The following is a 14,924-nucleotide window of genomic DNA, read 5'->3' as shown; positions in this document are numbered from 1 at the left end:
TTGTCTGGAGCTGGAGCGGCACAGGCCTGTGCCCGCCTTGGGGCGGGAAGGGAAGGGAAGTGTCTCAGGCTGGCTCATCAGACGGTAGCGTGCAGTGGCTGCGCCTGGCAGCTGCCATCACAAAAGCAATTGGCAGCAGCAGCGTGGCGGGGCCATTGCTGGGCATTTGGGCTACCTGCCTCCCGGTAGGTGGAACAGCGCGGAGCTTCGCTTGGCTTCTCAGACGTGCAAAAGGTGACAGAAAACCTGATGGGGAGACTGGTATTCCTATATTAAATACATTCCTGGTGTTTGATACTGAGTTTCTCCAATTAGAAAGCCAAATAATTAAAAAAATCCTAGAGGAGGAAGTGGTCACTGTTTCAGTGTATGGTTTTTTTTTATCAAGCCAGAGATTACGCTGTACAGATATTTCCTTGATCTCTTTTTTGGTAGAGTGACAATACCAGCTCACCCTGCATGGACTCTGTAGTCTTTCCAGGCTGTGTAGATGTGTCCTTCAACATGACAGTTTCAGAGCAGGAAGATATGGCTTTCCAAGGGCCAAATGACCCGTCAGGATGATGAGAGCAGAGTTTGGCCTGGAGAACAGTCGCTGCTTTGAGTAGCTAGCTAGTCTGACTGATCCAGAGCCCTTTAGTGAGGGTTTGAGTACACTTTGCCGCTTCTAAGAATGTATTCTGCCAAGTCCAATTACTTTCCCCTTTAAACAAATTCTTTCTCTTTTTTATTTCCCCAGCTGAAGTGTAAGGAGTTATGGAGCCTAAATGGTCTGGTAAAGCACCTTTTTGGGAAGCAGCTTTTGAAGGACAAGTCTGTCCGCTGCAGTAACTGGGAAGAATTTCCACTCAACGCGGAGCAGAAGCTGTATGCAGCCACAGATGCCTACGTATGTAACAGAAGAGATTCTGCCTGTATCGATAAATTCCCTTCTAGTGTGGTGGTGACTGTAGTGCTTTTGCTGCTCAGTTCCTTGTCAGTGTTAAGCTTTCAAACCCCAGTGTTCGCCCAGACTTGTCACAATATCTTCTCTGTTGGAGCCAGTCCTGCTCGTGCTTGACTCGGTGACCTGTCTTGTTGCTGAGATCACTTAAAGAGGATGTTGTGGTGAACATTTCACATGGAAAATTGAAAGAGTTTTCATGTAGAAAAAGAAAACGCTTTCCACAGCAGCCTTGAGCCTCCCCTGAGGTTCTCACCTCTTAGTGTTTCATAGAGTAGTGAGATTTGCCTTTTAATTTAAGCCTGTTCATGAACCAGAGCTCCCGGAGGTTCTGCTGTGCTCTGAATGTCCCAGGGAACACAGACAGCAGCTGTTGGTGTGGACTGACTGCACACTGTCACTGCGGGGATGTGAGTTTTATCTGCATCCATATGGCATAAGCTGAAGTTCTTGCAGCACAATTATCCCACATAGGTATAACATGCTCGAGATGTATTTAAGTACAATAACTGCTGATTGAAGAGTGGGTAATTTTTATTCTCTTGTTGGCAGGTATTCATTGTAGCTTGTTAGTGCTTAAGGGTGTGTTTTCTGCGGTGTTTTTGGTCATCCTGAGCTGCTTATGAATGAAAATCCAGTTTACTCAGCTCCTGCTTAGTGTGGTATGTCAGATAAAATTAATAAGCAGCTTTGAAGAGCTCTAACCTTCTGCCGTGGTTAATCCAGCAGAACCACAGTATGGATTACCAGCAGGAGTAATTTCAGTTGTGTATCAACTTGTGCAACTGAAATAACTGCGTCTTCACCGATTTGAAAAGAGGTTTTCCCTCAGTTCTGTGAAGGGATTTCCCGTTGTGCTGCCATGTGCTTCCCTCTTCCTGGGAGAAAACGGTCCTTTACAGCAGTGAAATAAAACCCTCTCGGCCTTGTATGACTGCAGTTGGCTTAGATGAGGGGGAGGGAAGTGGGACCGTGGTCCCGTTGTCTTCTCTAACTTAGGAGCCACTGCGTATTTTCTAGTTTAGTTAAATCTTGGTGAATTGGCACCTGTGAATATGCAGGACCCAAGTGAGCAAGGAGAGGAGCTCTGGCTTTCAGTGCTCAGAGCTGCCTGCTGCGGCTGCTGTGACCCTCTGCTTACAGACAAAGCCTTTTCCCTTGCTCACCTGCCTTTTGGAGACATGAGGGACTAACCTGGTTCTTTCTCTTTCCTCTGAGATGCTTCGATTAACACGTGTAGCTTAATTAGCACATTCCTGGCTTTAGGCTGCACTTTCCTGTTGTAACTTATTATTGCTATCAAGGGAAATCCTAAGCACACACGATCTTAGTGGGCTCGTAGCTGTTCTCTTGGAGCGCCATCTGAATGAGGCAGAGCAGGTGGGGAGCAGAGTACCTGGAGCTCTCTGTTTGCAGCTGACTGTATAAAATGAAGTCTAGATAAGAGCAGCCACTACAACGTGGACCCCGAGTCAGGACCGTGCGGTTTGAAGCGTTCTGTGCGCCGTGACGTGGTTGTGACGAGCAGCGCACGGGTGCGGGGCGCTGACCGTTCCGCACTGCGGGCCAGCAGCTCGGGATCTCATGTTGACAAGGTGTTCGTGCTGTGGCTCGCTCAGCTCGGCCTTGGGGCTATTTTGGTCTCCAAAACATGGTTTCTCTGCAGAATGCTGAGTACTGACTGTTTTTTTCCCTTTCCTTTGCAGGCTGGCTTCATCATTTATCAAAAACTGAAAAATATGAGTAACAGGGACTGGAAATTATTTGGTTTAAGAAGAGGTAAATTACACTTGGAGGGATTTTCTCAGTGTACAATTAAATGCTTGGGTTCCCAATAGGTTTTTCAGAGTATCTTTGTTTCAGCATTGTCTGGCTTCTTGGAGGTTAGAGGCAGATTCCAGAGAGGCTTTTAAGGCTCTTAGACGGCCTGGGTTACCGCACGGTGGAACGGCTCTCCGGAGCGGTGTAGGAGCGCCGTCTGCTATGTTGTTTGTTTCTGCTGTGTACAGAGATGGTAAGAATTCCTCGTGTCAGAACAGTCCATGGAAACACTGCAGTGAGTTAATTCTGCTCATGTGGAGGCAGAAACCTAGTTTAAGGAAGAGTGAGACCCCAAACAATACATGTTAGCAAGTAATGCTTTTCCTGAGGTGCATCAATACGACCCTTTTTTCTTTTTAGAGCAGCCTAGCTTGATTTACTTGATCGGAAAAGTGACTCTAAAAGTCTTAGTTTCTGTTCCATGATGTGCTTCATATGGAAAGCTGAGCGGTTCATGTATTCTGTGTTTGAAAGGAGGAGGAAGTTAGTTTGTTTCCTCTCTGTACTGGTGGAATTTTTCTTGTCTGTCCAAGACAGGTGGCAGTACTGCTCCCTTAGGGTGAGGAGTAGTTTTTGGCCCTGTTGGTGTATTTGTGTTAGCATCTGGAAGGTATACGGGAAGGATCACTTTCTAATGGTCCCATTCTCTCCCCTTTTCTCCTGAGCACGTGTAGATGGGCTGCTGGAAAAGCCGCAATGCTGAAGTGCAGGGAAGCTGGGCCTGACTGTGTGTACACTGGAAAAGGCTGTCTCATCAGCATGCATCTTGTGGAAATGCACTTACTTGAAGGCAACTTGTTTGCATATATATGTTACACCTCAATTATTGTGAGATAACTCTGGGGTGTCTTACAGGTGATATGTCGTCCAAAGACGTGAAGGAGCACTTGACTTCTCTAGCCGAAGAGATAACAGGCCTGGCTTCTCGCATCCCTGACTCTTCTGGACAACTTGAACATGTGCAGAGGTGAGGCCTGTGCCTGTAAGATCAGGGTTTTGCTCTTCAGTGCTGAGGTCTGATGCAGCAAAATACATGTGTTGATAGCCATGTCTGTTATCTGTGCATCCTCTTCAAGAAGAGCTAGCACAGTACATTTGCTGGGGAAACCTTGTACACAGGAATGGTAGAACATAGCTTGTCATTGGTCTCATTGCAAGGAGTTTGACACTGAACTTTGCCAAATCAGGGTTTTCTTGCTGAAATGCACAGCAAGAACTTTTAGGTACTTAAGATGCTTGCCTGACTAACTGCTTGAAGTCTGCAGGCTTCATACAAGTGTGTGGGCAGTACCGCAAATGGTGTATTTGGAGGATCTTTGTAGGGCTATTCAGTGTAAAGAAATGTATTCTTCTCACAGAAGAGGAACGCCAACAGCGTTTGGGTGACAAGCCTTTGTATCTCAAGTTTTGGGTAAAATTGGTGCAGAGAACCAGACTGCTTGAGGAGCTTGGGTTCTGCTGTGGCGAAGATGTATGCAGCAATGGTAGCAATCGTTTTGGTTCTTGTTTTACTTTCCAGGGCTGCAGAAATATTAGCTGACTTAAGAGAGAATGTCAAGGCCTTAAGAAACATGCTGTGTGGTGGTTCAGCTTCCCCCTCTGTATTGCGGAGGAGCTGCGGTGCAACTCCAGCTACAAAACTTGAAGTGGAGTCAGGAAACGCTGAAGCACAGGAAGCTGAAATGCCTGGATTTGCTAAAACACATGAAGGCGACTGGAACATGTGCTCTGACGCTCTGCTGGCTGGCCTCTGGGAAGAAGATGTGGATGGGGAAGAGGCAGAGAAAGGTGAAGCTGTTGTGGAAGACGGGGCTGCAGCAGCCAGAGCAGAGGGAGATGACTTCATGTCACTGGACATCACTGAGCAAGAGCTCCAGATCCTGGAGTGTCAAGCTGCTGAACAATTTTGCAACGAAGCTGCACCTGAGGTAATGAGAAAAGCCCTCATTAATTGTTGGCACTCAGCAGAGGAAGTGATCATGTGCATGACTTTTTGAAGTTGTTTTCCGGAGAGAAAATGAAGATGGACTAGAAGGGTTTGGAGTCCAGAATGTATTTGTGGAGGTAGCTAAGTGCTGAGCTGCTCCTCAGTTGGGAGGATTAGAACTGAACACCGAAACTCCAGGTGTTCCGAGTAGTTTTCCTTTCTGCAATTGCGCTGACGTTACCGAAGAATTTCTGCCGGTTTGGGGAATCCTGCGTGTGGGAGACTCCAGCTTGGTGTGAGTGAAAAGCAGATCTTGAAGGATCTGCAAAGAGTGGTTTCCTCGTAGTGACTGCTGGAGTGGGGATCAGTGCCTGTTCCACCACATTATCCTTTCCTTACATTCCAAGTATTTCCTGCATCTGGTGACATCTCTTTTCTTTGTTAATACAGGGACTTGTTGCGTTCTGGTATTTTTTCAGATATGTTTTTTCATGGGCGGCCTTTGGAGCTGAATGTTTAGCATAGTAATTTGCATACAGAGAAATAGCTTATAGAGAAGGTTGGAAAGATGTGGATCAAGTATGAATAACTTTGCTGATAAGATTTTATTTTTTTCCCTCAGGAAGCATGTTCCACAGACAACGAACAGAATATTTCCTGTGTCATTGAAAGCGATGAAGAACTGGAAATGGAGATGCTTAAAGTGAGTTCCTCAGGGTTTTCAGGTTTTAATCTTTTTTGTAGTAATCATGCTCTTTGGTCTTAGTAGAGTGTTTGTACTTGTTTAATGCTTTACCCAAAAAGAAGGTTTAGATGCTGAGTCTTATTTTCCTTCCCGAGGCCTTTTTCCTAATCCCTCAGACTGTGTTTCTAGTGAAGTGACTGAACAGTTCCAGAGCAGTCGGGAGTGTTCGTGTGCTTGTGCACGAGCAGGTTGAGTGTGCTGCTTGGAGCTGAGTAAGGAGCAAGATTCAAAGGTCTGGGAAAAGCGACTTATTCCAGGGAAGGACGAGGGCTCTCTTGGGTGGTTCTCAGTGCTGCGTGTCAGTCTTTTACAAATGCAGTTTAGGTCCAAAAAGCTAACTTGGATAGAAGTTCAGTGTTCTGTGGAGTACTGTGTTTTGGAAACTATGAGTGTAACATGACATTGGAGTCCCATTCCTTGCATTTCTGGATTTTGTCACTAACCTCTTAAGTCCCTTCTTGGTGAGACTTCTACCTTCATCTCGTTAAAGTGGGGAAAACAGGAAAACCCAAACTTGCTTGTTTTATTAAACAAGAAGTTTTTGTCTTTAAAATATTGATGCAGTAGTTAGATCTACTGGCATACAAAGGAAAACAGTAGTCAAAGTTAAGCCATAAATAGATGAAAATTCACATGTCCCTATGCGCGTCACCTGAGACCTGAGCTTTTCCTGCTCCAGATCCATTTTTCTTCTGGTTTTGCAGTCTTTAGAGGATGTAGACAATTCTAAAGGAGCTTTGGCCGAAGGAGAGTCCAGTAAAGCCAGGAAAACTCCTGACACAGAGCTGGATGCTGTGCTGGATGCTGAGGAAGATGAAGGCATTGAGGAAGAAGAGGAGGAACATATGGGTATGTCATGAATGAGCAAATAGTGCACTGTGTGTAGAAGCAGATGTGGAGGCACAGTGACATTTTTGCGGTTGCTGTTTTAAAGCAGAAGGTTAAAGCTCAGCTGGGTGTCAAGAGGAGTGCTTGCCAATGTGCAAAGGTGAAAATTTCAAGGCATCCTTGGCATGATGTGATTGTTTCCTGCTGTGGTCAGCAGACATTACGCATACTTGTTGGGAGCAAAACTGATCTGGAAATTCACTGGAAGTAACACATCAGCCAGGAGAGTGTGCTGCTGGATGGGGACAGGCGAGTTCGTTGGTCCTGTGTTCAGTTCATCTCTATTAAACACCTGACGTGCTGCTAATCCGGATGTGTGCTTGCCCAACAGACACAAACTAGATGGGAATGTAATGCTTTCTCCTGCTGAATGTTCATTATGAATTTCAACAGGGATCTCAAATATGTTTCTTCAGTGTTCACAGCAAGATCGGGGTCCCCTTGTGTTATTTTGGGACTGTGAGTTCGTTAGCAACATGCATTATTGGGTATTGATTGGTGTGACTTGAGCAGGGTCTGTAAAGGCACGCCTGGTAGAACATATCTATTAATCAGCTGAAAATGTTGTAAATCATGCAGCTATGCATTACAATACCTATTGCTTTATGATCTCCTTAATCAAGCCATGTGTTCTCTTCATGCAGGCTCTCTGGGGAGCCTGTTGACTTTCTTTTCATCCTTTCATTTTTAATCTTTTTATTCTAGCCTGTAAATATCTTGCAAGTTGTTTTCACTGCGGTTACTGAAGTCCTGGGTCCTGCACATCGTTACCGTGAGCAGACCGTCAGGACAGTGCTTTGTCTTTTTAAAGCTTAATCACAGACGAGGTTTCTTCTCCTCTCTCCCACTAAAGATCCGTTTCTGCCAGTACCCAGTGAAAGCCAAATCACGTGTCTGAAGACTTATTTTGGGCATTCTTCTTTTAAACCGTAAGTATGTTTTGCGTTGAAGTGCACACACTAATCTTCATGTTCTTTGCCTTGCTTTAACTCAGTTTTTTATTGCTGCTTATTTTAAAAACCATTCACTGACTTGGACCTCTGTGAAATTCCTAGGAAAAGTAAAAGGCAACATTTGCTGCAAAATGATGTCAAAATAAATCTTCTTGAGTGTTAATTACTATATGGTACTCTGATAGTAGAGGATGTTTCTTGCCTCTTGTGGTGGCACGCCTCCTGTACAAGTCTCATTGTATCAGGTAATTTAAACAGCAGAAAAGCTTAAGCCGCACAGATTAGTTTTTTGTGCAATTAATGTTTAGTCTGGTTTTCCTTTGTGGCTCAAAGAGGGACAGAAGCTTGTCCCCATCACAAGTGGTGTCATCTCAATGTTGCGTGTGCTTTTGTACACTAACGTTGCTGTTATGGCTCTGAAGTTTAGCGGGGATGGGATGAAACCTTCCCGAAAGAGCAGTGATGGGTGCTTTCCGTGCAAGATGCAGCCTGAGAGCAACGCTGGGGCTGGGGAAACTGTTTCACTCCACTTTGACAATGAGGCGGGGGAGGATTTTTTTAATGCAGCGTACTTCCTGATGTACGCTGGTGAGACCATCAAAGGAGGAGAACTGTTTGGCAAAATCAAGGTGGTGGTTGAATGTCTGGTGTTGGAGATCGCTGTCGTTTTCCCTGTGTTTGTGGGGCAGCTGATGTGTGGGAGAGCCAGTCTGGTTAGTGATGCTCTGGGGGGGCTGCATCCCATGCTCCTCGCCCTGGTGCTGTTGGCAGCGCTTGTCGCAGCGTTGGTGGGATGGCCTGTGGTGGTCGCAGCAGTTGTAGCGTGCTAAGAGAACGCTGTAAGGCACCCAGGAGGGTTTCTTCAACCTGAAATTCCCCTGAATATGCAGTTTCACAGAATTTACATGCTGCATGTGGTGGCAACAGTGAAATATTCCCCTTTGTTTAATTTCAAGGGTCCAGTGGAAAGTGATCCATTCTGTTTTGGAAGACAGGAGAGATAATCTTGTTGTCATGGCAACTGGTAAGTTACTTTGGCATCCTAACAAGTCAGAAATGTGTTTCTTTTTGGGGAGAGTAAGACTGAAACTTGGAGATGGCCCGTTAGGCTGATATGAGCACGGTACCCTGGCTGAGACTATGTCTGAGCCAGCTGTGCTGGCTCCTTGTATTTCTGTGCCAGTCTTGGTCACTGACCTTGGCATCCTGAGGGGTGTTGAATGGATATCTTGGTTCCTTTAGTAGCTAAACAAAACTACTTTTCCTTAGGGCTCAGCAAGGTCTTAGAGTTGTCTTATAGCTGTATGTTATAGCTGCATAGAAAGCATTATGTTTTACTTCTGTCTTTTTTTTATTATTTAGGATATGGGAAAAGCTTGTGCTACCAGTTTCCTCCCGTTTACACTGGATTCGTAGGAATAGTCATCTGTCCTCTTATCTCCTTGATGGAGGACCAGGTGCTGCAGCTGACGTAAGTGCAGCAGTAGTAACAAGCTACTGCTCTGTTTCCTATGGACACCCACAAATTCTGATTGTGGCATTTGTGTTGTTTAAAGTTGCAGCTTTATATAGCAAGCTGCTTGTGTGTCAGCTGTAAAACATACATTTCTCAAGGAACACAAACTGTGTAAATATCTAAAGAGGGCTGGATTTGCTGGTTGGGTGAATTACAGGTGGAATGAGCAAAAGATCTGTGCTGGGTGTAGTTCCAAAAGGTGGATCCCTCTCAAGTATTTCTGGATTCACAGGCCACTTCTGCACAGACCAAAGCGATGAAGGAGCCTCACAGGCTGCATGAGCCTTTGGGAGTTCTGTCATGTATCTGGTGCAGATGAATGGCTGGGCAGCCCAAGCTGGCTCAGTAGCCAGCTCCTACGCTGAGTGTTAATCAGCAGGGTGTCCATGTGTATTCAGCTGCTGCTTTGGCTTTTGTGCTGGTTTTCTCAGTAGAAAGGGTTGATTCACCACCTTCTCAGTGGGTCATTCATTTGGAAGGCTGAGGAGAGTGAATTTCTGCAGCCTGATGCGGTTCAGTAATTTGTCCGTCGGTTTGGCTGCAGTTCTGTGAAGGACTGAAGCGCGGAGGAGTGAGGGAGGAGAAGCCACCACAACAACGGGCTGTCATGAAAATGCAGTTAATCACTGAGTTAAGAGGACAGGGGCTGTGGTGTCCAGGAACAGGTCAAATATGAGGTGGCTGAGTTGTTAAGTGTGACTGTTGAATCTGTCATGAAAAAGCAGCCACCTGGTTGGAAATGAGCAGATGCAGCCAGCAGCAGTAGCTCACAAAAGGTCACAAGGTAAGGCAAAGAAATTGGAAGCCAATAAGGCTTAGATCCAAATGTCATGAACTGCCTGAGGTAATAACTGAAGATAACACAGGGTTTTCTATTTTTTGGATGTGTTCATAGTAAACTTAGCTCTTGGGTAGGGAAAATGATCTAAATTTCTCTGATTCCTTGTTGTGCTAGTGAAGTGTCTGTGTGGGGAGCAGCTGGAGAAGAAGTGCAAGCGTGTTTGGGTGGCAGCAATAGTCACTGACAACTCGTGTTTGTCGAGCAAGTTCTCTGCAAAGATCCTTGGGAGAGGGAAGTCTGAATTACAGCCTGAATTCCTTTTGCAGAGTGCTGGCGCAGGCTGAGCACCAAGGCAGAAAGCGTTAAGTGTGTTCATGACTCTGCTCTTTTCCTTTCTGGCAGGATGTCAGGAGTTCCAGCTTGCTTTCTTGGTTCGGCTCAGTCGCAAAAGATCAAAGAATGCATCAAAGCGTAAGTCGTGGCTCGGCGCTCTGGGGCTGCGGGTGCTGCTGTAGCTGTGAGGGGAAGGACGTTCCCTCGTCCGTCGCTGCTGAACCTCTGGATTGTGGCTCCGACCTGCAGCCTGTCAGTCGGATGTCGCTCGTGTTCACCCCGGGGAGATGGGGATTGTTGGCTCCACTTTGTGATTCGCACAGGATTTTACATGGCTCTTAGATGTCTGTTTGTCACCAGCTCATCGCAACTATCCTTTCTTGTTCTAAATATCACTCTTTGCCTTTTCCTGTAGTGCTCTTTACTGCCTTGCTTTCCTGTGGGTCTGGAACGCTTCCTACTGTCTTCACTTGGTTCTTACTCCCCATCCAGAAGTCTGTACTTGCTCTCAATAACATCTTCTAGACAATCAGAGTTTTGTTTGATCTGGTTGATTTGTCTGGGGATTTTCCTTCTGTGATGGTGTGTTTTATTTATGTTGCAGGGGTCAGTACAGAGTCATATATATGACTCCAGAGTTCTGTTCAGGCAACTTAAAGTTACTTCAGGATCTTGACCAAACTATTGGTAAGTTCGGGATAAGGTGGTGGGTGAGTTGGCAGGCAGCTTAAATTTGTAATTGTGCTTTAACTTTCTGAATGCCTGAAGGTTTTTACCAGTTTCTTACCACTAGTGAGCTCAGAGGCCAGTGTAGAGATTGCCAGTAAATCGTGTCAGACGATGCTGTTACTGCTCAGAAGATATGTGAGTAGTGTCTTTAGCGTGGCCTTGCCATGGGCATGTTGGATGAGTTACTGAGACCAGAGGTGCAGAAACACTGATCTTCAAATCACAGGAAGTGAAAGGTGTATCACTGAACAACATTTTGGCCTTTTAAGCATTCTGATCTCTGTTCTTTCTCAGAATTTAAAGATGAAATAGTTTTGAAACACTACACCGCATCTGAAACTCTGTTCTCATCAAAGAGCGATGCAGCTGATGCATCTCGTGCTAGGATAAATCCAAGGCACACAAACTCCAAGAATTTAGACTCTTTATTAAGGAGTCGAGTTTCTGGTGCTGAGGGGAAGAAAGCAATCCACGTGCCTGCGGCTTCCCTCCAGTTCAGAAAATGTAAGGTTATTTTCCAGGGGCATCTTTGACCCCGTTCACTTCTTCTGGACTTGTATGTACCTCATCAGTACAGTTCTGAGCCTCTCGGGCCTTGTTTTACAATCCAGAAGACAAAACCAATGGCATCTGTAATCAGGCTTTGTGGCTATTGTTAAGGAATCTGGGAAGAGGGGAAAGACAAGTCAGAGGTATGTGAAGAGTGTGACCTGTTGAGAGAGACACATCGGAGGTTTGGAGCTTGGAGAAGGAAGCTGGATCTCTGCGTGGTGGTGGGGAGGGCTCTGGAGAGCTCTTCAGCCTTTTTACGGAACAGACAGTTGTTAGAACAGGCTTGGGGAGCTGGTGCAGCAGAAAGCATCCTGGAAACAAAGATATAAGCAGATTGGTGCCTTCACAGGAAAGCCTGCAATGGAGCAGAATGTGATGTTTGTTTTGTGACTGAGTGCTGCTCTGTTTGCCTTGTTCACATGTCCATGCCGGGTTTTGTGCCCCCAGGGATCACCCTCGTGGCTGTTGATGAAGCTCACTGCATTTCCGAGTGGGGCCACGACTTCCGAAATTCCTTTAGAAGTTTAGGCTCGTTGAAGGAGGCTCTGCCATCGGTGAGGCTTTGATACGTTTGATTTCCAGTGTAAGAGAAGGATTTGATATCATTTTACATGGTAGTTTGAAATTTTAATCCTTTGGGGTTGCTTTTTGAGCGTACTGAGCGCGCTGGTTTGGAGTTACTGCAGTCCCTGTCCCGTCAGTGACTTCTGTGGGTTTTTCTTAATGTGTTGATGGAGTATATTCTGAACTTGGACTACTGGAAACTTGTGAAAATGAATGACTTTGAATCTGTGTGCTGTGGAAGAAGACCCATAGCTTCTGGTTTGACACCGAGGGGTGTTTATTTCTTTCAACTGGCTGTCTTGCCAGAGCGAGCAGCTGTAGTCTCTAGACAGTCCTCAAGGATTTATTGCATAAGCTCTGCAGTTTAGACCTGCACTTTAGATCCTCTCCTTGGAAGCTTTGTCCTACTTTTCCTAATTTTAGCCAACCGTGACAGAACATCACTGTAGGCTTGAAGATGTAACGAGACAAAGCGCGCAGTCAGAATAAAGCCCTGTATTTTAAGTGTGTTGTCCCTGTCTATTCTTGTGAGCAGTGTAAGCTCTAGAAAGCTAAATATTAACTATGTTTATCCAATAGCCGAGCTGATTCAGTGATCATAAACAGATTAAAGCACTGTTTTGGTTTTGTCTCATGGTTTCTTGCGGTTTGAAGAAAAGAATCCATGAGGTCTCAGATGTTTCCTGCTCGTCATTGCAGGTCCCCATTGTGGCTCTAACAGCGACTGCGAGTCCGTCCATCAGAGAAGACATCGTCAGTTGCCTGAACCTGAGGAATCCCCAGGTCACCTGTACCACTTTTGACAGACCTAACCTGTACTTAGAAGTTGGGCGGCAAAGTGGCGATATCCTCAGGGATTTGAAGCAGTTCCTTACTCGGAAAGGAAGGTAAGGTTTTAAGCCTGGTGTTGTCGATACCTCAGATACACGTGTTGCTCACGTAAGGTTCTCCAGGTTGGTCTGACCCTTGGAGGACCTGCTGGCATTGTAGCAATTCAGATCATGATGGTGGATTGGCTAGCGAGTAACTTTACAAAAGGTAGTGTATAAAATGTGCATGAATCCATTATAAATCTGAGATACTAATAAGATTTTTTTAAAGTAAAGCTAATCCGAGCAGAATTACGGTCCTTCTCTGTGAGCAGACCCAGTGGCGTATCCAAGGAGGTGGGTTTCCTGCCCCTTTCCTCTCCTTGTTGCAAGCTGCCATGTGTGTCTCTACAGCACCATACACTATTTTTTCATCTCTCATTTGTACCTTGTTAGATAAATTTAGACCTTGCAGAAGTGACAGCTGTTACAGTACATTTCCTGGTGATTTTAAGGAAATGGAGAGGCCTTATCCCACTGCTTCTATATGGACAAAAATCTTGTGTTTTGCAAGAGAAACTTATGGGCACCAAGTGACTCCCCAGTCCATTTTTCCACACAACTGGTGTACAAGTGGACCAGTTAAAATCTTTTTAAATCTGTGAGTCCTCAGAAAAGTGAACTGCTGGAAAAGCTACGTTGCCTCTTCCATGAATTTCTATAGGTATTTTTGTGCAAGGGTTTCTTCTGCTGTCTTGACACGCTGCTGTCCTTTATAGCAGTTCTGCCTATGCGTTTGAAGGCCCCACGATCATCTACTGCCCATCAAGAAAAGCCACGGAGCAGGTTGTGTCCGAGTTGGTGAAGCTGAAGGTGGCCTGTGGCGCGTACCATGCGGGCATGGGAATCAAACAGAGGAGGGACACCCATCATCAGTTCATGAGGGATGAAATTCAGGTATGTGGGAAACCAAGTCTGCTTGTTCTTTTTTTCATAATCGTGGAGCCTCTGGTAGAGGAAAGAATTTGGAAATATCAGCACATTTCCCATTTGCTCTATCTCCAGTTCTGGGCAAAGAAATTGCTGCTCAGTGGTGACAGGAAAAAGATTCCTGGTTTGTTTCAAATCTCTTTAGCAAGTCTCTTAAATACATCACATCTGAGGAAAATTGTGGTAGCTGGAACAAAACCATCTCAAGTTCCATGAGCTGCTTTCTTCCTGCGGCTTAGCAGAGGAAGAGTTAAGCTGTGACTGCTTGTGTTCCTCCTCAGAACAGCTTTTGTGCCCTCTATTTGAGAGTAACTGCTTGAAGACACTCAAGCATTCTCCACAACACGTCGTTGCTCTCATGTTTATAAACCTCTTAATGTGCTCTGACCAGAATCGGACGTGTTTACCAGCAGGGCTGCAGAAGCAGAGTTTGGAGCTGGTTTATCCAGGCTGGGTCTGGAGCCCCTAGCAAAAGGTTGTTACAGCTGTGTCAGTGTTAATCCAGGCATGTTCTTGATGCTCATTTCAAAACGTTCCCCATATGGCTCCTGTTTTGCAGTGTGTTGTGGCTACGGTGGCGTTCGGAATGGGCATCAACAAAGCAGATATCCGCATGGTTATTCATTACGGTGCCCCTAAGGAGATGGAATCCTATTATCAAGAGATCGGGAGAGCTGGCCGTGATGGGCTTCCTGCTTCTTGTCATGTCCTGTGGACTGGGACGGACTTGACCTTTAACAGGTAAATGGCTGGAAACAGCTGTTTTGACATGGATAGGCAAAACATAGCAAATGGAGCAGGCTGGGTTTGGTTGAAAATGCAGTGGGTTTGGCAGAAAGGCCTCGAGTCCTTTCCTGCGTACTCTGTGCTTGTTCTGGGAGATAATCCACTGGTACCCTGGTGTTTGAGCTTGTCCTTGTTCCAGTTCTGCTTCCTGAAGATGTCTTGCAAGGCAGGCAGTGACAAAACCTGGTTGCTTGCCTTGTAAATCATCTGCCCTGTTTTTAGGCCTGTCCGACCTGGTTTTAGACCCGTCATCACCCCTTAGGCGTCTGGATACTGTAGAATTACTTGATTTGTGTCCTTTATCTAGATGTCTAAATGAAGAAAACTTGTTTCCTTTTTGATGGCAGAGTCCTCATCATACAGGTGATGGCTTGTGTCATCAGATGGCCAGAGCCTGTGAAACCATCCACTTCCAGGCAGGAAAACTTACTTGTTTTGCTCACTTCTGAGCTGGAAAGGGTGTAGCTGTGTTCAGGTGGAGCCCAACACCTGCAGAAGGGGCTGTTTTTCCGTGCTGGGTGGCACGGGGAGGTTGGTGCAGAGGGTCGCTCTGGTTTGGCTCGTGCGCAGCTCAGAGCGAGGGCAGA

General features: G+C 45.8%; 1 protein-coding gene across 16 annotated transcripts in view; it reads left to right on the top strand.

Annotated features, from left to right (window-relative positions):
* WRN (WRN RecQ like helicase) overlaps positions 1-14,924 on the top strand; it is a 37,025-nt gene that overhangs the window by 9,169 nt on the left and 12,932 nt on the right. For 12 of the 16 annotated variants that reach the window (XR_010472481.1, XM_065062446.1, XM_065062444.1 and 9 more), the window contains 15 exons: positions 740-889; positions 2,650-2,722; positions 3,620-3,731; positions 4,284-4,692; positions 5,314-5,394; positions 6,141-6,285; positions 7,178-7,253; positions 8,234-8,301; positions 8,640-8,748; positions 9,977-10,045; positions 10,512-10,594; positions 11,636-11,742; positions 12,452-12,639; positions 13,341-13,518; positions 14,111-14,292. Coding sequence is in view for 15 of the 16 variants with exons in the window: in XM_065062446.1 (XP_064918518.1) it covers positions 740-889; positions 2,650-2,722; positions 3,620-3,731; positions 4,284-4,692; positions 5,314-5,394; positions 6,141-6,285; positions 7,178-7,253; positions 8,234-8,301; positions 8,640-8,748; positions 9,977-10,045; positions 10,512-10,594; positions 11,636-11,742; positions 12,452-12,639; positions 13,341-13,518; positions 14,111-14,292 (2,030 nt within the window). In the remaining variant the exon portion in view is untranslated. Of the gene's footprint in view, positions 1-739; positions 890-2,649; positions 2,723-3,619; positions 3,732-4,283; positions 4,693-5,313; positions 5,395-6,140; positions 6,286-7,177; positions 7,254-8,233; positions 8,302-8,639; positions 8,749-9,976; positions 10,046-10,511; positions 10,595-11,635; positions 11,743-12,451; positions 12,640-13,340; positions 13,519-14,110; positions 14,293-14,924 lie in introns of those variants that run through there. The other 4 variants (XM_065062445.1, XM_065062453.1, XM_065062442.1 and 1 more) reach the window with 2 other exon arrangements.

The sequence above is a fragment of the Columba livia genome, chromosome 4, assembly GCF_036013475.1.
Source record: "Columba livia isolate bColLiv1 breed racing homer chromosome 4, bColLiv1.pat.W.v2, whole genome shotgun sequence".
NCBI classification, from domain to species: Eukaryota; Metazoa; Chordata; class Aves; order Columbiformes; family Columbidae; genus Columba; species Columba livia.
Note: the sequence above shows the minus strand (reverse complement) of the source record. Positions and strands in the feature narration are given on the sequence as shown.